The 24,941-nt window shown below is 36.3% G+C and overlaps 1 protein-coding gene across 1 annotated transcript in view; it reads right to left on the bottom strand.

The window, feature by feature from the left end:
* Positions 1-24,941, bottom strand: part of RALYL (RALY RNA binding protein like) — a 186,963-nt gene that overhangs the window by 33,681 nt on the left and 128,341 nt on the right. The window contains exons 3-4 of the mRNA XM_042840025.1: positions 21,983-22,015; positions 1,346-1,393 (exon numbers count right to left, since the gene is read on the bottom strand). Of these exons, the coding sequence (XP_042695959.1) occupies positions 1,346-1,393; positions 21,983-22,015 (81 nt within the window). The remainder of the gene's footprint in view (positions 1-1,345; positions 1,394-21,982; positions 22,016-24,941) is intronic.

The raw sequence follows: 24,941 nt of genomic DNA on the forward strand, positions 1-24,941 counted from the left end.
CCTGGCTTTGAACTCCCTCAGGGACGTGGCAACCACAACCTCTCTGGATAACCTACCTGTTCCAGTGCCTCATCGCACTCTGAGAAAAAATGTATTCCTCACATCTAACCTAAATTTGCTCTCTTTTAGTTTAAAGCCACTCATGTTTATCCTATCATCCCTATCAGTCTGTGTAAAAAGTAAAAAGTTCCCTTCCTGATTGTAAGCTCCCCTCAAGTACTAAAAGGCCACAGTGAGATCTCCCCGAAGCATCTCTTCTCTAAGCTGAACAAGCACAACTCCAATGTATTTTCGTTGGAGAGGTGCTCCAGCCCTTTGATCATCTTTGTGGGCCACATCTGGAGCTGTTCCAACAGCTCCACCTCCCTCTTGTACTGGTGTCCCCAAAATTGGACACAGTACCACAGATGAGACTTCAAGAGGGCAGAGTAGAGGGAGACAATCCCCTTCACCTCCCCCTCCCTTCTGGCCATCTCTCTTTTGATGCAGCCCAGGATATTTTTGGCCCATCCGGGCTGCAAGTGCACACTGCTGGATCATGTCCAGCTTTTTGTCCACCAGGATCCCCAAATCCATCTCTGAGGACTCACAATGAGTTCTCACATTCTGTACTCATTGGGATTGCCTTAACCAAAGTGAAACACCTTGATCTTGGCCCTGTTTAACGTCATTAGATTCTTGTGCGCCCACTTTTTGAGCCTGTCCAGGCTTACCTTACTCTGGATGGCACTCCTTTTGTGTTAAGTTAACCACTCACAAATGAAGACCTTAAAATTTCCACAGCACTGAGCTAGGCTGTATGAAGGTACTAGTCTCAGGTAATTGTAATTGTGTATCCTCACACTTTTTGCTGCTATGGAAATACACACGTTCAACTTGTCTGGCTTCACTTAAGGTCTTTCTAGAATTCTAAGTATTCTTGGAAGACAAGAACAGCTATTTCAGGAGACAGTCTATATCTTTTCATATTCTTGGTTTAAAGAAAAAGACACAAATATCAATAATGAAGAATTTTGCAGCCATTGTATGTTCCAGTGAAAGTAAGCCTAGAAGAACTCTGTAGAAATAAATACTGAGCAATTAAGTTATCATTAAATTTTTCAGCAAAGAAAATGCCCTGGTAGCTCACAGAGAAGGGTAAAACCAAAAGAGCTCTTCAATGAGCAAATATTGGGTGGTAAACTGTTTGTGATATATTCAAATAATCTACTTCAAATACACAGTAGAATGATGAAACAAACAATATGTAGAATCAAAACATACCTGCATAACCAAACAATGTGATTACATTACAAAGAAAGAGTAGAAATTGTGTCAAACATACAAAAACAATAACCACACGTACCGATTGTAGAAATCATCCCTGTAGTAATCATAATCAAAGACATAACCACTGTGGGGAAAAAAAAACAAAACAGAAACAAGAATGTACAGACTTATAGGAAAAAAATACACATTGATCAAAACATTTCTGTTAATATTAGCTTACTCTCATCTTTCAAGCCAGTTTTTAGAGTTGCTTCAATTTCATTCCTTAACCATCTTTATACATTATGTTTGCTAAAGCTACCGTCAGTTGTTACTCTAGAGTAAATTTGGAAATGTGAGGACTAGGGCAAGTAGAACATTGAAATCAGTTGACAGTACACAGATAAAAGAGCTCACACACCACGCTCCTCTGTAATTAGATATTCATTATGGTGTAATACCCCGAGTGATCAAATGAAGTGAGCACTCTAATGAATGTGACATTCTCTTCTTCGCTGGGCTGACATAATTAGTGGCCTAGGAAGATGGTTAAGTGCAAGAAAGATTGGTGAGTGAGTAGTGGAGAACTGAAATTAGACAATGAATTAGATTAATGAAAAATGTTGGAATGGTTGGATCGTTGATTTTTGAATTCACCAAATCTTTTGCCAAAACAGAAAAGGAAAAATAATTAAAAAAATGAAAGGCGTAGGTAATAACGTTAGAGATAACTGCCCTCTCAGATTCAAAAGAGAACATACATACATACAGAAATAAATATAGGTAGGAGATTGCAAATGACTGGAAGAACACTATTTTATGTGTTGTCAGTTGTGAAATAAATCCTTCATCGTTCTTGTGTTTGCATTCTATTAGCCACTTTCATCCTTTATGGTGAAGAAATAGCACTGAAGTACATCTCAAACATCCAAAAAGAGAACCAAAAATAATAAATGTTCTGCACTCAAAATTTGCTTTGCCTGAATAGGAGCAGAAATTGTTTCTTACTTACCTTACTACGACAATTATTAAGGAAATAAGACTTAAAAAAGAAAGTATTGCAATAAATAAATAAATAAATAAGCAAATAAGAAAGCCGAAAGATAGAAAGGAGAGAGGAAGAAGAAAGGAAGAGAAAATTAATTCAGTGAAAATAAAGGTGAAAAGATGCATATTAATGAAGTTTGTTTTTAAATAGAATGGTATTCTGGACTATTTCTGCTCTCTAACAAGAATTCAGTGCACAGTCTGTAGTGCAGGTCAAGAATTCTTGAATACCTTGGGTTTGTTTTCTCTCATGCCATAAAATCTTTTTCCCCATTTTCTTACCTTTGCTAAGTCTCAGAGGCTCACTGCTTAAAAAGGAAAAAAAAATAGAGTTGGCAGACTTAAATTACCTCATTTACCATTTCATCCTGCAGTTTTAATATTGAGGGCTTGCAATTTGCCATATCTGCAACTTGCAGAAACACCCACCAAAGGAGCTGAAGGTTAGGGGGTAATTTCCACCTTCGCCTTGGATAAAAGTGCCCAAGCCCCTAGAGATCAGAGAAGTCATGCCATCTGCCCATGTAATGCTAGACTAGTATTGAAAAATCATGGGACTCACCATGTGAAAAATCCAGCTGTAGTCCTACTGTTAAATTATTTGAGAAACAAAAGCCCTATATATGCATTTTATATGAAACACTCGTTAAATAAAACAGACTTGGGAGACTAGAATCAAGAAAAAAACCCAAGCATCTGGTTAAGGAAGAAAAACATTAAATAGTACTATTTAGACCTTACATAATAATTATATTTCTGTATTTTATCTTCATGCAACTCCAGTAAATTTCTCCCTATACAACACAACAGCTCTTATTTTGTCTTTCACTAAATAGCCAGTCTACATGAAACTGAGATAGTAAGGCTATTATTTTATTTACAGTTATCCACAGTTTGCTAATGGCTTTATTTAGTTGCATGATTAATAGCTGCAATAATCCTGCACTTAATATTCAGTTTGTGTTTTTAAGTAGAAGAAGACAGACAATTTAAAGAAAAAAATTCAATTTAAAAAGGCCTGCCACATGAAACCTTTCACCTGGAGTGACATTAATTTAATTTACACAAAGATGAAATAAATTCAGTTTTTCAAGGTTAAAGACCATGCAGCCAATGAACAATAATTCACTTTAAACCAGCTGGTGTAAGGATGAACAGCAGCTTAGCTCTGGGACCTAGCATGTACTCTGAGAAGCAAGACTGTGTTATTTGAGGCAAGCCCCCCAGGACAGAGTAAGACTAGGCCATTACTGATCTTTTGAAGGATGTAATTCTTCATATTCAAAATATGACAGAGAAGGCTCAAAATCTCCCCTGGGAATGGTGGTGCTGGAAGGGCACAGGAAGGAGGGAGATCTCAGGCAGAGGTCTGAGCATGCCACGTCCATAGACTGAGAGAGGGTCAACCAGTTGGAAAAAGTTCACAAGTTCTTCATGAGAGTAGTAGGCAGAGAAGGCTTTGGATGGCACTGTGGGAAAGTGCAAAAAAGAGCTTCTGGTGTGATAATTGAACATTTCTCTCCCTCCTTACCTTCTACTCGCAGTCCACTACTGTACAAATTCAGAGAGCCTCTCACACAGTATTCCTCAAGCACAGTATTCTCATATTGAAAAATGTGATTTAACGTATTTCATTTTTTTAATTTAGTGAAAAATCCAGGATAATCTCTTTTGAGAAAAGTAGTTTTGCACATCAGTCAGCCACTAAGAAGTTCTGTTTTGTTCTGTTCACAGTTTGGGTAACTTCTGCCTTGAGAATGAACTACTTTGTGTCCCTTCAGCTTTACCAGTGACAATTTCAACTACCTATTTTCCACGTGGTCCAATGTTATCTTTGGTACCAGAAAAAAGCAGCATGTATTGTAGCCTGATTATCTCATGGTAACATGATTCTTGAATTTCTGTAAACTTCTGAGTTGTTTATATCAATTACCTTTTAAAATATTGCATTGCTTTGCAAGCATCTGATAATGTTATTATGGCAGTCCAGAAACATCAAAATTCATTATCCGATAAAAGTTTTAAAGTCTGCAAAAATATAGAAGAGGAGCAACACCCTCGTGTTATGTTTTTATATTTCCACCAGATAAACCTCAGCAGTGTTCATCAAGTGTTTTATGACAGAAGCTATCCAAATTACTTTGGTACAGATGTTGCCTCTAACTTGAAAGTTAAGGTGCTTTGTATTTTCATATGGTTTAGTTCTGTAACATCCATTGCTACTGAGATAAGAAGTAAATGCTGGTTTTCTGAATGTTTCGCCACAGTCAGACTCTGAAATGAGCATACACAAGGATTCAGCTGCAGCAAACAATATCCAATTCATTCATCCTGTCCAGCTATCTGCCAAAGAATTACTGACCTAATGACTGGGATATGAAATGTAAACATATTATGGCTTTTAACAGTGTGACCTGCTACCACAATTGTCAAGCTTACAGGAGTTGATTTGCTTCTGCTTCTAATTTGAGCATTTTAAGTGAAATCTTCACAACTCAAGGGCATCCCTTCTAATCGAATCCCATATTCCACAGCATGGGTGCTGAGGACTGTAGCAGGAGGTGGGGAGGGAATCTCTTCTTTCCCCACAGGCTATTCAAGATCTCTCTGCATTGGCAAAGGACATTTCTGTTCAGAAGTGCTGTTCATTAGGGCAGAAAATAGCCAGTTCCGTGCACAAAATGACTTCTATCTGAGACCCTTGGCAAAGATGTGGTATCATCTAATTTGCTGTTGTACAGAAAGCAGAGATGGATGGGCTACTGTGAGCTCTCTACAGAGGAAGAGGCTCACTTCCTCATCACTTGGTATCCTTTCAGAAAGATGGCTGAATTTGAGATTTCATCATGGAGATAAGACATTTACTCTTCCATGTTATCTATTAAAATGACAGAAGGAGAATAGCACTATAGAACCTTATCTGTTGTTGACCCTAGAGGAACATGGGTCTAAAGTGCTGAGAAACCTCATCATGGTTCCTTTTTTGTCCCCATGATCTAGGTCTGTTTCTGCCTCTCTGAAACTTATTTTGCAGTTGCAGCAGCACAGGCAATTCTGCAGCAGCACAGCTATGGCACTGAGCTCCTGGGGATAACTGTCCTTTGCTTCAGCAGCTGGGTTAACAGCCCATGGATGCAAGACATCATGTGAGACCCTTAAAGGTCTGGGGTTTTATAAGAGCAATTCCTAGTGCTCTTGGTAGTGAAGCAGAAGTTCTGCACATGTATTGTAAAGGCTGTGATGCAGAGATAATGACAGGAAACCAAAATGGAAGACCTAGAAGAAAAAATTTCTTCTACTTTTCAAAACAATCTCAATTTCTTCTTCTTCTTCTTCTTCTTTTTTTTTTTTTTTTTTCTACAATTAAAAAAAAAAAGAATGAGAAGTGGAATGATGATGTTTCACTTGTAATAATACACTAAAGACAGACATTACACTGTGAATGCGATTAGTATAGCTCTGTCTACAGCCCTAATTGTTCACAATTCTACAGCCAAGGGACAAACAGAAGCTTTGGTCAGTGCTGCGGTATAGAAAGCAGAAAATTAGCGCAGATAATCACTAGCACTGAGATCAAGGTGCAGGGCTCTTAACCTCTTGGGAGTTATTCCTTAGCAAGCCATTAACCTACGTTACAGAGGCTGCGAGAAATCATTGGTGCAGTGTAGAATACCAAACATTGAGAAAGTCTGAAGCAGAGAAATATTTAAAGGAGCTTGTAAACTGGTGGAGTCAGCAGTTTCAGAATGACACTAAATAGGTAGATCACTTACCCACATTCACACCTCTGCAGCATTAACAAGAAACCTACATGATGCTGCTGCTAAAGTGGAAGGCAGAAAGGCACACTAATGTTCACACTAAGAAAACTTACCAATATTATGTGTTTCTGTTAAGAAAAAGTCATAGCTCCCTTTTCTGACCAAGTATCAAGGAGACAATCTTGTAAAAGTTGCCTCTTTTAGATTAATTTTACTTGTCTTACTTTAAATTCAGTTTATCTGAAGAAAAAAGACCCCAAAGATCAGGTTTTCAGATCTATGTTTCTGTTTGCATTCAGTTTCCCAATGCACATTAGCAGTTGCAGTCAGGCAAATGAATTATGCTTCTCATTGCCAAAAAAACTCTCTGGATGTTATTATGTATTTATTTACATGACAATATTGTGTATTGAAAATATACTGGCACCATATAGCCTCTCTAATACTGTGTTGTATGCCCACACAAATATTTTATAAGCTAATGGTCACACACATGGTTTTAGGTTACCTTGCTCCAAATACCAGTTAGTACAGCTTCAATGGAGTTACTCTCATTTTAGAAGAGTTAATGCAGCAAAACAAAAAGAACGTCTGTTATTTTCTTGGAAACAACAAATTCTGCTGTTCATCTGAGTCACCCTTAGCTAATATCACTATTTTTCCCCACACGTACAAAGATGTACTTGTAAATCATAAATGTTGACAAACCAGACATAATGCATCTTAATTCAATTGACAGCACTATCACCATTTATACTGTCAATTGCTTCTCTGTAGTCAGTAAAATATTAAATACAAAAGCAATATTCTCTTAATCAAATTCTTTTTAGAAAGCACATATCAATGTAATGGTTGAAGCTAGCACTCCTGTCACTTGTAAAATCATTTCTCTTGTCATATAAAAAGAGTGCTAGAAATTGCTTCTGTCGAGTGCAAAAAAGAATCAGTCTAAACTGATGTTATATTAAAAAATATAGAGAGAGATGAGAGGAGCATAACTAGATGATCTGGGGAATAAGCACTGGCAAGTTTCCCTGTAAGAAATTACTCAGATGGCAATGACTTCCATGAGCTATTAAAAAAAGCAGAGTCTTTGAATACTTTTCAGCGGATGGTTACCCACACTCCCCAAAGACAAGAATTTAATTTGTGCTAATTAACATGTTAATTGATAAACTCACTACCAGTTTCCAAAGCTAGGGGAATGCGTGGGCTGAATTCAATCTTTAATTTAGAAACGATTCAATTTTAATTAAGGATGAAGATCGTGGTAGAAGTGAAAGAACACTTCTCCTTTGCAGTTCAGGCCACATGTTCTGCAGAGAAAGACAACAGTCTCCACAGTCCACTTGTTGCTGGTATACATTTTAGTAAAAAACAAATTCTTATCAGTGGTTCCTTCAGCAGATATATTCCTGGAGATTTATAGCAAAAAGGAGGGACAGAGCCAAAGGAGGACAAGAAGATATGGAAAAGTATTTTGGACTCATTTCCATATGCAGTTACGAGGGCAAATAGGAATGGTTAAAAGCAATAAAGTACCTCCTAAATCCCTGATTTCATCTCAAACTGTCAGATGATTGGACATAACCTACTGTTTGCATTTACCAATTGTCATAACAGTTTTGTTAACATAAGTAAATAAAGTATTATTCTGATTGCGTTCAGTTTAAAAAGGGCAAGGTAACATTTTTTGTATGTTTTCCATGTATTTATCTGTTTTCCATGAAGTGGATAAGTATGGAATCAGATATTAATAATATAGAAAAGAGTATGACACTGTAAATGGAGACATTATTTCAGTAAAACTGAGAAGCTTTTGGGAAATCTTTGTCCAAAGAGATATGTTTTGCCCAACTATGACAGCTATACATAAAATAGTTTGACTGACATACAATATTCCATTTCCAGTACCCATTAAACAATCTCTCTGCAGGCATTCAGCAAAATCTGCAATATGATTAGGCTGTTTTTTTTGTTGTTTTTTTTTCATCTTACACATACTTAGCATAGGCTCATCGTCTCTCCTCCCAACTATTTTCCTAGTAAAATGTATATTGGGGAAACTGCTGAACTTATTCTCCAACCTGAATCTGAGGCAAAACAAAAGGGTAAATATTAAAAACTACCTATGGACAGTCAAATACTTTGCATTAGATCTTCCCACTTAGATATCTCCCTGTAAAGGATAAAAGAAAGCTTGTGTAGCACATGATAGAAACAACATTAAAATTAATATTCAGACTCCGGTGAATCATCTAATCTGGGAGCAATTTATGGCAGCCAAATGGGCACGAACAATACAGGACTTTCAAGGCAAAATTTAGCCCAAACAGTTTTCTGTGCAGCTAAGCATCAGAATTATTCCCAACAAAACCTATTTGTAGCTGCAAGGAAAGAAACTGAACATTGTTAGCCTGCTGATATTTAGAAACAAAGTAATGTTTTCTACAGAAAGAAGCATAAAAAATCTACTTAATGTCTCTCTGCCCTTTCCTCTCCTGCTGTTAAACTATTTTCTGTCATCTAAAGTAATCTCCAATTACTTGTGTTTCTCATGGGAACATACTATACTAAGGTAATGAAAAAGCTTTCCAGTGTGAAGTGGCCTACCATGTCCCAAGGTGCTCTTTAATTGTATAGATTGACTGGGAAATTCTTGATGTCTGTATGGTAGAGTAATGAGTCCTACCTCTTGAAAATGCATTTCAGATTCAGTGTATTCAAGGTACTACTGTCAGACTGTGCACAAGTGATTGATTATCCAATTTATTAGCAATATTGCATACATTGCACGAGTATGGTGTGACAAATACAGAAGACTGCCATTGACAGGTGTAGGAATAAGTGATGGGTTTAGGCTTTGAAGTGTTTCTACAGCATTTCACTGAACAGCAGATTGATAAATTAAAATCACATTGGTAGCACTGAAGCTGAAAGACTAACTGCTTAAGATTACAAAAACAGATCTCTGGAAACTTTATGTAGTCTCCAGAGAAGTAGTCTTAGAAGCACTGAATAAAACAGAAAGGCACAGCTCACAGAAGATTAATCAATTTCAGTATGACAGTGTCAGAGTTTATGTAAAGAAAAAGTGCTTCTAGAAAGCTGCAACATTCTTTTCTTTCTCCTCTCTCCCTTTCTCAAACTGTAAATACTTAAATTTTGTTTTGTACTCATACAAAAAGTTTGCAGAGGTAGTTTTTTTTGTTGTTGTTTTTTAAATTGAATAACTCAAGGTTTAGCTTTAAATTGTCAAAACAGAGATTATTGTCACGGTCCTGAGAATGGCATGTGAAGACAAGACATACTGCCTTATCCTTTTTTTTTTTTTTTTTTTTTAAGAATGTACCATAAGTAAAGTTACAAGGTAAATGGAAATACCAGATACTGTGAATCTGAGAAAGCATTCTTGTACTCCTGACCTGTTGTGCAATAAATTTCATGGTAATTGGTTGTGGGAAACTCATATGATAAAAAGGATATTCCTTAACTGAGAAGCAGACTAGACCCAATTCCAGCCTTTACAGAGATAAGTGGAAGGACAGCTGTGCAATTGACTGTATGGTCTGGTTTCAGCTAGAGCAGAGCTGACTTTTTCATAGTGTTTGATACAGTGTTGTGTTTTGGCTTTAGTAGAAAAAACAGTGCTGATTAACACTGATATTTTAGTTGTTGCTGAGCAGTGCTGCACAGAGCCAGAAATGTTTCAGTATCTCATACTGCCCTTCCAGCAAAAGGACACCAGAACAGCTGACCCAAACTAGTTAAAGAGGTAATCCAGACCATATTATATCATGAAAAAAGCACGGGGTGTTGGCTGGAGGCAGTTGCTGCTCAGGAACTGGCTGGACATCAGTTGCAGGTGGTTAGCAATAGAATGATGTAATGATAATAATTATATTTATATATATATAAAATACTATATATATAATTATATATATATATATATAAATATAAAATATATAATTATCATTACTATTATTTTTCCTGTCCTGTCACAGTAAGCTTTTATTTCAGTCCATGAGTTCTACTTTACCCTCCTCTCCCACCCCCCCTCCAATTTTCTCCACAAACCTTCTGGGAGAGGGGAGTGAGTGGAAGGTTGTGTTCTTTCTGGTTGCATGTTCACTTAAATCACAGCACACAGTACTTTATATTGCCTAGCTCAGTGCTAACTATACAGACTACATTTCCCTTGGTTTCTGAAAAATACATGCCTAGTAATGCTATTAATGGAAAGGCATGTCTGTTCACTTTCCATAATACAGAGGAAAAAATCGCCAATATTTCTTTTCTGTAAGTGAATAAATAAGTCAGAGACTAAGTAATTTCTAAAATAACAGGATGGAGACCATTTGATTTACATAAGGGAATTCAAAGTCTCCACTCTCAATTCCCCCACAGTTAATCCATAATAAAGTTCCTGAAATTAGAGGATCAGATATAGTTCTTTACTTTAAGTACACATATGGAATGCTTCCAATGTATTCCTCCTCACAAGGAAGAGAGGTTGTTCAAGGTGACTCACTGAGGTGCAATATGTGGTAAAACAGTCCTGATGATTTCCATCATAGCATTAGTATTGCTGTTACTGTTTGCAACTTTTGACATGAACTAGAAATCCTAATTTCTTATCACACAGATATGACTAGAGTGTGACTCATTTAGTTGAAAAGTTTCCACTTTTTTTTTTAATATGCAAAGAGATATAGCTCAAGGCTAGTCAAAAGACCTTATTCCTCTTATTAAAAAAATAATATGATTTTTTTGCATGTTCTAACACATCAGCTGATATTGGAGACTAGCCCCTTAGCCTCTACAACTTGCCTTAGGCAAGCTCAGACATCTCCTGCAGTTGTATCGGGCTGTCTGCCACGGGCAAGAACTAAGGCTCTTCATCTACCTTTTTTTGTTTGTTTGTTTGTTTTAAGAGAAAACATCTAAACTGGAACACTTTTCAGCTTAGGGAGGGATCTTTCTCAACTTTTCAAACACAATAAGAATAGGAGACAGATGATATAGATGACTTTAACCAGTTTTTGATCTCTCAAAATACAGTAGCCACAATTTGGTAATAAAGAAAGAATAGCTTTCTTTATTAGTCCTTTCTGAGAATTAGGACTTGTTAGAAACTCCTGAAGGAGATTATCTCCAAGCAGAGAAGCTTCCCTTTTGGCTGCTGGTCCTTAAATGAGGTTAGGGTGAAGCCTGGTCACACAAGCAGCTGTACTTCCAAGGTTGGCTACATGCCTTTACCGGATGCTCAGTCATTGGTTCAAGACATGTCCTAATAGTTCCCATACAATTGGGTTCCTGTCTTTGTGGGTATGTAGGGAAGGTAATCTGTGTGCTCTTCTGCTTTATTATGACTGGTTTCCTTCTTTATGATGACCTCCACACTGTAAGAGCTTCTACTCTGAGGCTTACAGTGAGGGACAATATGGGATATTCATCATTTACTTATTTCCTCATTTGAAAGTTTGTGATAAACAACTGATTTTGAATTTAGTCAGGTTACATTTTTGTTTTCAGATTTAACCTGTTTTTTTTTCCAGCTGTAAGCTCCTTAAAATATGACAGTCACATTTTGCAAATAATGTTTCTCTGACATATTTTGGTAGCATGACTGAAGTTGACTTAATGATTTACAGCCTTCCAGTTACATTTAAAAACAAAAAAAAATTAGGGAGGTATGTGATCATACCCCCATTTTCACCTTCCACAGCCTAGATATTTCGGGAGAATTCTTGATGTAATTGTATTTGGCTTCAAGGAAACAATTGCAAAGATTTACATTTTGGAAACTTATGTTTGGAGCAGTAGGCAAGTTTTATTAGCTCATTATCATCTGTTAAGAGTGTCATATTTATGTCTGAACAAGACATCACATTTAATGACCATAACATGAGAATTTAGAATTAATTCTAATCCAGCTTGAGTAGAATATACACAAATTCTTCTTTAGTCTTACCAACCTTGGCAAAAATGATTATATGTATATAAAAATTAAAAGTGATACTCTCATTTAAAATACATTTATCACCTGTAAGATATAGTAATTGTCTTAGCTCCTAGACTATTGCTTGTACATTCATTTTTTTTCTTTTCCATAAAGGTTAATTTCATAACACTTCAGAAGGTAAGGAGACCACTTCACAAAAGAGGGCTCAAGAAATTTTATGTTTCTATTATTGCCATATTCTTTCCCCATATCATGTGGTCACTCCCTGACTTGAGTGGATCTAACTATCAGATTAGTGTTAGTAAGCATTTACAGAAAGTTTCATTTGGAGTTTTTTATCACTCTGTGAAATACACTTGCGAAGATAACAATATAAACAAAATCTTATTTTGCTTTTACATGCTATACTGAATTAAGCTGCCATCAGTCATCAGGATTGCCTGAAGTATCTCTTCTCAAAACACAGGACTGTGAAGGAATTGAAACCGTTAACATCTCTCTCTATCTCCTCCTTCTCATTCTTGTGAGACTCCTCTCACAAAATTTTTGTCTTCTCCTAGCAAAAGAACATTACCATTATTCTCCCTCATGACTTACATGACTGGAATGTTATTTTTCTATGAATGATCTACATAGCGAGACAGTTTTATAGCCTATAAAATATCAGCCAGAACATGAAATACAACTAAATACTGACATATAGACAAGGTCTGCTTAAACCAAATGGTATTTGATTCCAGGTTTAAAGTGTAATCATGATTAATATGTGTGTGTGTATGTGAATAAAAAGATTACTTTTGCAAAGAAACAAAATCTTTTTCAATACCTCTCAAGTACTTCCACAATGATACGTGAACACTTTGGCACAACAGTGCTATAAAAGCTGCACTAACAACCTATAGTTTTGCCTCACTAATTTCACTGCCTCAGAATATATAATTTGCATATCCTGGTGTACTTCATTGACTCCAAAAAAAGGACAGCTCTGCAGGAAGAATTATGTTACTTGAGAAATGCTTCGCATTTCCTCTTGCGTGTATTGATTTTAATTTCCGTAAGAGTGTTCACTATTTTCAAGTAGTCAACAAATATTTCATAGGAAAAATGTGGTCTGAAAATTGGTGATCTTTCATTTTGACTACTTGGTGTTCAGAGTGTTCCTGAAAATCCACCAGTAGTTTCTGTCCCTTGATTTAGGTGGCAATAGAATAAATGAGAACATATCCAGTAGGTAAATGATCCAGTTGGCAAATGATTGCTTTTGATAAAATTTGCAATTTATTATGACTTAGAAGTACTTTCTAGTGTCTATCTGGTTGGTTATGAAAATATTTTATGCAATTACTATGGGACAATACCTGATTCAGCCACACAACCTTACCCATTAGAGGGTTCCTAGACCTAAGTGTGAATTCAGAAAAAGTGCTTTTTGTATGTCATTAGTGGCAACTGAAAAGAAAAAAAAAATAACTCTAGAATCATATAATTGTTTGAATTGGAGGGGACCATAAAAGATCATCTGGTCCAACTCCCCAGCAATGAACAGGGACACCTACAGCTCCATCATGTTGCTCAGAGCCCTTCCCAGTCTGACCTTTTATGTGCTCAGGAACAAAGCATCCATCTTGTTACAGTGGGCAACCTGTTCCAGTGCTTTCCCACCCTTATCATGAAAAAATATTTTTTCTCATATCCAGTCTAAATCTCTCCTGTTTTAGTTTAAATCCATTTCCCTTTGTCCTATCACAGCAGAAAAACGACAACAACAAAACCAGTAACTCCAGATTTGTGGGAAATGGATGTATGGTTTTTAAATTAAAAAAGATGTTTTAGTGTTATCTACATAAATCACTACCATGGCAACATAAATTACCACTTTCTAGTTATACATATCAGTTCTTTGAATTTCTACTTCAGGTTTAAGGCACTCACCTCAGCATTGAATTTTACTGCAGTATGGGATTGTAAAAAAATTATTTTTGTTGACCAAGACTGATCTTGGCATGAATTTGGAAACAAAATTGAAGCCTTTTCTAGCAAAAGTGATTAATTAAAAGTCTTAGCAATAAATAGCACAGTTATGTTAAGACACAATATAATGTAACTTCTATTTATTTACTGTATATAACAGCAGTAGAATTCTTACAACCTGTGCGTACTAATGGAAAAACATGTGGTTGATGTCAGCAGATCTGCATTTTGGTCCAAAGAATGATAAGAATTATAAGAACCCAGCCTGACCTTGTGATAAAAGAATCCCAAAATTTTATGATTAACTACAAACTGCTTTTGAACTGCACTTTATAGTTGCAACTAAAGGAAAAAAAAAACAACAACAAAAAAGCCCCCCAAAAAACCAGTCAAAATCATGTTCCTCATTCTGAAAGTAGAGAGCAGTTTGGATGAAGTGGAGACTATTGTATATGAACCTAATTACTCTAAACATAGTCCTGCTTCTTTTCAAATTATGGTGTGTAAAGACGTTACAGTAATGTAGGGGCAAAGTCATCTGTAAATGATGTCTGAGCTGCCTGAACTCTCAAATTAAGCTAACTTTTATCAGATGATTTATCTTTCAAGCTGAAATTTTGCCTAGTATCAGGACATATCCTGATTTTATTTCAAATGAAGGATACACTGCAGCACACTAATACACAGTGAGCACTGCAATAAGGTAAGATGTGATTTATCATTTGTTAGTATCATACACAAGGCCATTGACAGAATAACGCTAAAGACAACATCTAGCTTGAAGCTTAATAACATTTTAAAAACACCAACAATTAGGAGAGGGAAGTGTGATCAGTTATCAGTTATGCTATCTCAGTTTCCTCTGAGATAGCAGGGTTTCTCTCTGAGGTACTTCTTTCTGCATTGTCTCTTTAAGGAAGATTCATGCCCTGGAATGGGCCATTCTCCTGATCTCTGAGGAGAATGAGAGGTTGAAAATATCACTGCATGCTGTCGTGCATACAACAGCTCACAAGCCTTTCCTGTCTATTCACAAAGTTGGAAGACACTTCTAGGAGATGTCTGGTCCAGCCTCCTGTCCAAAGCACAATGATATCCAGGGCTACAGAAGAGCCTTGCCTATCTGAGATTAGAAAACTTCAGTGGATGGAGACTCTACAACCTTTCTGGATGACATCTTCCATTTCTTCCACCATCAACTCTGGTGATGTAGCTATCTTTACACAACACTTTAATGAAATTATCAAAGTGCAACACTGATACCTGAGAAATAGGAAGGGATATTACTATTATAAATATCAGACCTCTCCAAACACTGATTAGTAATCTGTAGGCCGGTGACTACTCGTTGGGCAACCACCAGCAACAGTGAGTTTGAAGTAAATAGTGCTGTTTCATATTGAGATTACATACTCAGAAAATATAGAGAAAATATAGTCAGAAAAATACAATCAGAAAAATATAATCATAAAATATAGTCCTTCCTTCTTCCATCTTCCGTTTTAAGATTGTCTCCCTTTTTGCTTTTGTGTTGTCCTTTCCCCAGTAATTTCCGCTCCATCCTCATATTCCTCTACTCCTGTTTCTATTTATTTATTTATTTATTTATTTATTCCCCAAGAATGTTTCAACCTCCTCACCACACTTCATTCCCTTATCCATAATTTTTCCCTCTTAAGAAAGGGAAAATGCCACAACACAGTTGAGATTATGGTTATTTAGTATTGAGGTACTAACATTACTCAACATTAATGAGCTCAATAGCTATTGTTTTTCTAGAAATACTAATGAAAGGGTAGTCTTGGATGACAGAAATAACAGAAACTAAACAAAAGGAAAAGCAAATAGAATAACCAAAAGAGAAAAAAGTGATCTCATGCTCTATTGCTTTTCTCAATTATGAACCGCACTGTTACTGATTGTTATAGACAGAGAGGAAAACAGGAATTTATTAAGGTGCATATTTGTTAAGTTTGTTGCTAATAATAGTTAATGGAATTAGGAAAAGACTTTTTCCCCCCCAAATGTATTACTATAATTTCTATGTGATATATATTTCTTTGTGTGTGTGAAAATGGAAATACTGTAGAATATCAGGCAAACAAAGGAAACAAAAAATAATAATTTACATTAGAGATGAGTAGAAAAATACATAATCTGGGATCTTTAAACAGCAAACAGTGATACAAAACCAACAAGTTCAGTAAATGGAACAAAACATTATCTGTTACTGTGACTTCGTAATCTATTCCTCACAGATATACTCAAGAAAAAAACAAAGAAACAACTTTTTATATATTTACAAAACAGTGATAATTCATCTAGTGTTTCAGAGAAAACCATTATAGAAAAATCCTAGTCCTTATGGCTTTTGGTAAATTGCTGAAAGATGTATGTAAAAAAAAAGTATGTCAACGATACTGTTTGAAATTAAACCACACAGGCTTTCAGCATCTTCCATATAAAGATTCCTAGCTTTCCATGTCAGCTATTGCACCTAATTCATTGCTATCTCTCTGGGGACTAACTAGGCAGTCTCACCACATGTAAAGCCCCTGTAGTCTTCTAACTCCTGTTGATGGCCATAGTTTAAATAAATTGTCAAGTGTGTGCAGCCCTCCCATGTTTTTCATGTAAGTGCAAACCCTGAATACCTAGACTGCATGAAAATGGCAGTTATAAATTATTTTCAGGTAGGCAGTGTTACTGGTTTCATATTAACAGTGCAAAATGATTCAACTATCTCTTCTTTTCCTCTTTTTCACTCCACTGAAGGAAAATATTTTCGTAGTTATCTTTCTTCAAAAACCAGATGAGAACAGTAAGAATAGTGTCTGCTCCTTCAGCTGGTGCTATCTGATAATAAGAATGAGAAGCATTATTGGTGTTTGTTCTACAAGAGCTACAGAATGTGGGTATGTTCTACTTTGTGCCTCATAACCTAGTGTCTGGAAAAAAAAGCACAGACTATGAATTGAAATAGTCTTTATAATATGGAAGTGGATTGATTAATTCATAACAATGGGAATTTGGTTTTAACCAGGCATTTAATTTTAATTGTCAATTCTTAAGAATAAGATCCCTCAAAAAGATGTCTGTGTTCAGGACTTTCTACAGATTTTCTGCAAAAAATCCTTATTGAAAAGAAACCTTCAAACAGAAAATATGGGAGACAAATTCTAGCTGTTAGATATTTCTCAGAATAATTCTGCAAGAAGAAAATTAAGGAATTTTTCCTCATGCATTTTGGAAGTATTTCATAAAGTTCAGCACATCTACATTCCTTCAACTGTTCTAGAAATACTTCTGATTTAAATGGTATTTTGATTAGGTTGTGATTTGAAAATACAAACCCATAACTATTCTGCATTTTCTATAATCATATACTGTCTAGAAACAGGATCTTTGTGAAGAAGGCAGTAGTTCATTCAGAATTGTAGTGGCTTTACTGAGAATGTCAAAAAATACAGCAATTAGTGCCAGTTGTACCTCTCTTCTTTCTTACAGGACAGACAACTATTCATCATGTAAAAAATGCACACAACACGTTAATTTCAGATACAGCTCTCTCTGGGCTTCTAAATTTATAATGTTTACGGCAACCAGTCAATCTTGAAAATAAAAGAAAAAGTCAGATGTTTGTATTGTATTTTCTTAAACATGTACACAAAAGAAAGAGATTGAATCTCAGCTGACAGTCAGATGCATAAAACACATGTATTTTCAAAGCCCATTACACTGAACAGCTATTGCTTGCTTACCAAGAAGTAATCCCATTTCTGCATCGGGTGTAGATGCATCTAAGTTCTTGCTAGACTTGGAAAAATCAGCTCTGTTTCTTACTTGCTCTCTTTGTCTTTTCTGAATTCAACAATATGCAACATACTATTAAATGGCGCTGAGAAAGAGGACAAACAGTTTTTAAAAGTTTGAAGAACTTACATTTTGGATTTTGTTTTGTTTTGTTTTGTATTTTACAACTGCATGTTTTAAATAAAAGACTATATATTATTTTAAAATCTACATACAGTTGTATTTAACTACAAACCACTGATTTAAAAAATTGTTATTGTGTGAGTATGGGTTGCGTTGCACTGGCACAGCTTGCTCAAGGGCTGTGGAGTCTCCTCCTTGGAGATCTTCAGAAGCCTAGTCTGGACATGGCCCTGAACCTCCTGCTCTGAGTATCCCTGCTGGAGGAGGGGATGGCTCCTTCTGAGGACCCTGCCAACCTCAGCCATTACTGCCCATCTCTTGCATAGCGAATGATGGAGCATTGGTGTGGTGGTTTCACATTTGTAAGAAGCCAAGCTCCACCATGCTGATCTTTCACTTGCTCTCCTCAAAAGGACAGAGGGGAAAATACGATGAAAACTAAACCCTGGTATGTTGAGATAAGTGAGATTCTTTAGCAGTTACTGTCACAGGTAAAACAAATTCATGTATGGAGAATATTGTAATTTAATGTCAACTACCAGCAGGCTAAAGGAGTAAGAACTAAAAACAAACCCAGAACATCTTTCTTCCCATCCAGCTTTCTTCCCATCCCCTGAGTGGAGCAGGGGAATGGGAAATTGTGGTTGTGGTTCGGTTAATCTCTGCTGCTTCCTCATGATCACTCTCTGCCTCTGCTCCATGTGCGGTCCCTCCCACAGATGCCATCCTTTCCAAACTGATACCATGTGCCCTTCCCACAGACTACAGCTGTCCCAGCACCGCCCCAGCACAGCTCCACACCATGGGGTGCATTCTTCAGGAGAGCACTGTTCCCACAGGTACAGTTCTTCCAGCCCTCCTGCCCCACCATGGACTGTTTCCATGGGCTACAGCTCTGGCCTAGAGCTGCTTCTGTGGGGATATCCATAGGCTGCAGCTCCTTCAGCCACTTCTGCTGCTGCCTGTGGGCTCCTCCATGGCTGCATATGGAGATCTGCTCCACTTGGTACCTGTAGGTTGCAGAAAGACAGCCTGCTCCTCCATGGGCCTCTCCTGGGCTGTGGGAGTTCCTGCTCTGGACCTGGAGCACCTTCTGACCTCCTTCTGCACTGACCTTGTTGCATGTAGGACTGTTCTCTCACATTTCTCACTCCTCTCTCCTAGCTGCTGTTGTGCAGCAGTTTTTCCCTTTCCTGAATTTATTCTCCCAGGGCACACCCAGCATCACTCATGGCTCTGCTCTGGCAGTGCTGGGTCTCTTTTGGAGCAGCAGGAGTTGTCTCTGATCTGACATGGGGCACTGAGGGCTTTTCATGGAGACCACCCTTGCAGCCCCCCCACGAACACAACCTTGCCACGTTAACAAAATACCCTGCTATATCTTTTTGCGTAAAAAGAAAAATAAATGCAATTTCCTTTACTGAGGGAGTACAGGAGATGTTGTCTCCCAGCATTTGAGAGACAAACCACAACAGTGAGAGGTGAGGTCTGCTTGTGTCAATCACTGTCTGCTTTCTGAGAGAGAATAAGCAATGTGTTATTTTAAGAATCACTTTTGCATTGTGGGATCTCTTTCTGGAAAGTTGTAGCCCAGTACACACATTGAGTGCTCATGCAAAGCGTGACAGGCTCAAGCTCTTTGGCTGTCCCATTTCATGTTCCCTTCCTCTACCTAAAGAATTAACAATAGAAAAGCATCAGAAAGCCATTATTTTCAACATGGCAAAATGAAAAAGGATAATTAGCTCCTATAGGCAGTATAATGAAAATGTGGAAATATCTCTGTTGCAGAAGGGAAATAAATTAAAGGCTTCCCTGCAGGACCAAGTTGTCTGTAGGAACCAAAAGTAATACAAACTGTTGCTTTTACCAATTCTGGCTTCAAGAGCTGCTGAGGGCACTGGTGTTAGTCTAACCAAGTCTCAGTATGTTTTTTTTTGCAAACAGCCCATCTTAAAGGATAGATTGTTGCAACTATCATTCTGGTTAAAACCTCAGCTACATCTCAGCATGAGAGCTCATCCCCTGAAGCAATGAATTCCCACATTAATGTGGGACCAGGGGGAGCATCTCTCTCAATACAAAGGAGGTGGATGTTGGCTTAGTCCCCTCCTCAGAGCACAGAGCACAGTGCTCTTGCTTTTTTCAAAAAAAAAACCTTATTTGAGGTGGATGAAATGTAGCAGTAAAGACAAAATTAGGAAAGAGGTGGTGTCCAATTTTTGCATTTTCAATCATTATCACTATGAACTTGAAAAAATAATTGAAGTACATTACAGACAAACATCTGGAAGGTTCTGGGAAGAAGACAAATATATTTATTCAAGTTAGACTTCCTCAAAGGAGTTCAGATTGTCAATAAAGTCGCATACAATGACTACGGGGAGGTAATGTGCATTTACACCATGGCCACCACTCCTCTAATCTGGACAGGAACCCAAACACAAAAGATAACCTTTCCTCCTAGGTTCTCATCCATATATACCTTAAAATTGCAAGCAGAGTTCTTCAAATCATGGCATGAGCTACAAACACACAATTTATTATTTTATGATAACTGCTGTTTAAGATGAATTGCTACTACTGGCACAGACATTGCATTTTATTTGCTTCCTGACATTTATTTATTTATTTTTCAATTTTATTTGCTCTTCAGCCACAGCAACATGAAACTTCTTCTTTTTTTTTTTTTAATAATAATCTTAAAGTTGAGGTTTTCTTGTAATCATTACAAGAGTATGAAAGTTACAAAGTGGAATAATAGGAAGTAATAATGAAAGTGATTAAATCTGGTAACAAATTTGGACATTCCAAAGCACACAAACCAAGACCACCTCCTTGGTTCCCACTTTCTTGTGCTCCTCCATTTGATGAACATTTCACTTATTATTCAACAATTTATTTTTTTTTTCTGGTAGAAAGAAGGTAATTAATTAAATTAAAGTGTACTCAAAGAAGCCAAAGTTACTTTGTGCTAAAAAATCTGAAGCATATCCCAATCTTGCTCACACTGATTTGTTGAGTTTCTATGCTCTTAACTGATATACTTTGCTTGCTGTTTTTAATTCACACTTCAGAACCTGAAGTAGTTTTACATCTGTAGTTAATACAGTAACTTGGAATACAGTAACATGGCTATTTTGCACTGGCATATTTTATCTGCAGTTTACGTTTTTGGTAGCATGAAATACATGGACTTGTGAACTAGGAAAAATGAGAATGGCGAGAAAAAAAGCGTATACAGTTTTGAAGAAAGATGAAGTGGGAATGAGAATGTTAGAGTGAGAATGAGAAAGTGAGGGAAGTTTTATAAGAAGGAAGCTAAACAAAAAATAGGAAGTGAACTTTATACTCAGAAGTAAAACACAGATACCTATCACACACACATATATACATCTACATATCAGGAATAAATTTTATAAAACAATGATTTTTTTTCAAAATGCATCACTTTTAAAAGTAAACTTTTAGAAGGATAAGATAATAATTTTAACAGAGACTAAGTAACTGTTCTCACGGTTATGTGCCTATGTAGACAATAGCTGTAATAGGTATATCATTGTAAACGTCACCTATAATAAGGCTAAAACATATTTTTCTAATTTACAAATTTGATGTTTTCTTTCTGTTACCAAGTTACCACTAAAACTTTATTTTAAAACAAACTACCAATTCTTCAGTCATCGGCTTAGACAAGTGGTATAGAGAATATATGACTGAAGAATCAAAACAACGAAAACAAAATAATAAAACAGCTAATTTTTGCTACAATGTTAAATTCTTAAATGTTTTTTAAATATATATATGTATATATATACATATATATTTAGTCAGTAGAATCAAAACATACATTCTAGTAATTTTTTTGGAAGAAAGATACCTACAGCTGCTGTCTTTATAGATTGATATCTACTTTTCATAAGCTTAGGTATAGCAAACAACTGAAATGTTGATAAGAGGTGTTTATGCTCAGTATTATCCCATACATTATAATGTACAATAGTTGAATATATAAGTAACAACATTCTATAGAAATAACCATATTCCTACTTACCCAACAGACAGAAAAGGTTCCTTTGATTCAAGTCTGTCAAGCAAATAACATGAGTTTAATATATAAATATTAATTCAATTTTGTAACAATCATATTATTGATTTAAAATGAATACTCTCAATATGAAATTAATTTGGGGATGAATGCACAATCTGAAAAGCATGGAGGGGTTTGACCCATTATACAAGCAGCTTCAGCTGAAAAGAGCCTCATTTACTTGACTGAACTTTCGTTTAGCAATCATTTATGAAGCAGCACATCTAAATGCTTTAAACCTCAATGATTCAGATGATTTGTGTAGCCAGGCTAGATTGAGCAAGTAAAGGATTTTTTTTTCCCCTTAATGGCAATGTTTCAGGAAAGATAATTATCTTTTATTTTTTTCAAATTTAAATAAAAACAAAATAATAATAAACATAATAAACATATTTTTTTTTGTGCATGTAATCCTAATTTTCCTTATTTGATGGCTTTCACATCGGTTTTGTTTACTTTTTGATATCTTCTATTTCTATAATATGCTCATTTCTTCATTCTGAGAAATAGTAGCTGATCTGCCACAACCAGCTTTGCACTGGAGCTGAATGTCTCCATCTTGGTAAACATTGAATCACACACAGTTCCAAAAAATATAATCAAAAATGTCATTCTCGAATGCCCTGCCATTACTGCTGTCTCTGTGAGGAGCTGCACCACTGCAAAGTGTCAGAAGACTCTTTTACTGGTAGATTCCAGCCAACCAGGATGAATTTAAAAGTCCTCATCTGTATTATTTTACTCTATTTTTGCTCCACTTTTTGTAACTGGAAGTAATGCCTCCTATTTATTTCCGTGGAAATCACAACAGATACAAAAGAACACAATACACTATTCGATAGAACTCAGCTACGAAACACAATTTTTCCACCACTACCTATGAATTTTTACCAGTGATGAGCAAGAGCCTGTATGCAGCACTCATAAAAATCTGTACCACTGGAGATGACCCACTTTTTCACAACTTATGAAAAGTTATGACGGCATCCACACTATGAAACTGTTGCCCTTGCTGTCCATCTGTGATAGATCCAAATAGATGGCAGAAGGTGCAAATTCTGGTCTATGAGGTGGGTGTGTTAGGACAGTCCATCCAAGGCTGGCAATGTGCTCCATGGTCTTCAAACTGCTATGGAACCTGACATAGGTGTTGTAAGGAACCCGTGTTGTAAGAGAAAGGCTGTCGTCTTCTCTGGTGTGACTCTGGAACTTTGAGCTTTCAGCTTAGTCAGCATTGTGATGTAGAGGTCAGAACTGATGGTTTGTTTGGGTTCCAGGAAATCAACAAGGATCACCCCTTTCCTATCCCAAAAGACAGTGCTCATCGCTTTACTCACTGAGAGATGTGTCTTTAATTTTTTCTTTGACTACTAATTCACACGTTGCCACTCTATGGACTGCCTTGATGACTCCAGATCATAGTAGTGACACTATGTCTTGTCATCATTAGTGATGAGATCCAAGAAACTATCAACTTCAGCCTTGTATTGGTTGAGTAAGTCCCAACAAACTTGCATATGATATTGTTTCTGTTCCTGTGTATTTATAACTGTATTTTTGAAAGCATTATATGATATTGTCATTAAAGAATATTATGTCTTTTTTTTTTCTTTTTTTTTTTTTTTTTGTGAAGTATTACCTTTTTAAAAATAGATTTTTTACAGTTACCATTGGAAATTTATTTTTCATTTACAGTATGTTCTTCAGATGTACTTCAAAGCCTATTTTCAGGAGATTAGATCTCCAGAGATTTGTAAGAGTGACTTTAGACTTGAGGAAAGTAGAAGTATATCCAAAACACAGTAACTTTTCTCTTGTCCTTATGGGTATACCTGGACTTTCCATTTCTTTCTGGAGTTATAATCCACATAGAAGTTAATGAATAGAAGAGGAGTCACTGTTGTTTATTACTAGAAGCACAATGGAAGCTTGAAGATGTGTCTGCTTGTATTCCCTTCATGTTTCTCCAGAGCAGCCCCACTACTGATGCAAATGCTTTCCATCCCAGACTGCTGTGCTGTGCACCAAACTCTCACAGCACCAAGATAATGAGTATCCTGAGATCTCCCATGCTTAAGAAGTATTCCAGAGATCAATGAAGTGGCAGGACCCTTCACATGAGTGTGTCAGTCCTTTTTCTGCAGGATCTGCACCAGTCTCAAACCTAGTTTGTGTTATGCTTTTGTTTTATTTTTTCTCCCATTTTTCTGCTTAATGTAATGAGTCAATCCTGTAAATTATCCAGAGTTTGGCTCAAGAGATTATCTATGAGCAAAATGAGCAGAAATGAAAAGCCTAGTAACATTTTTGCAGACATCACAGCATAGAAACTATGTGATGAAAAGAGACTTGGCACCGTTATGATGGAGGATATTTTGGTGGATTTTACTTTCATGTTAAAAGCATGTGATAGAATGCCCTGCGGACAAAATACTGCAATTAAAAATCTATTTGGAATCCATTCTCAAGATAGAATTCAATTTGATTTAAATAGTGTTGCCCTGAGTTTGACCCCTTGCTAGTATATTCGACTAAATGGTTTTAGATAATTTGCTTCATTACTTTAAATTAGTTCAAGTGTTCCTCATAGTAAAGGAATACAATTATCTGCTGCCCTTTTATTTAAATTTCTAATTCAGTATATGACAAATTAATATAAAGGTTTTAAAATTGCAACACCATATAAAATAACATGCTATATCATTTTTACAAATGCCATTTATAAATAACTTTTATAGATATTTTACTTTCTTTTCTAGCCTGCAGTACACCAAATTCTCTTGAGTTCTGAAGAAATTTCACATAATTAAATGCAGTTTCTCAAAAAGAGTAATACTGATAAGCACTGAGAGAGTGCTGTCATGCACCTTCTGGAAAAAATGTTAAAACTGAATTTATTTATTTTTTTGCAAAAAAAAAAAAA

The sequence above is a fragment of the Centrocercus urophasianus genome, unplaced genomic scaffold, assembly GCF_019232065.1.
Source record: "Centrocercus urophasianus isolate 14NV4802_14NV808 unplaced genomic scaffold, USGS_Curo_1.0 seq_11, whole genome shotgun sequence".
In the NCBI taxonomy this organism is placed as follows: domain Eukaryota; kingdom Metazoa; phylum Chordata; class Aves; order Galliformes; family Phasianidae; genus Centrocercus; species Centrocercus urophasianus.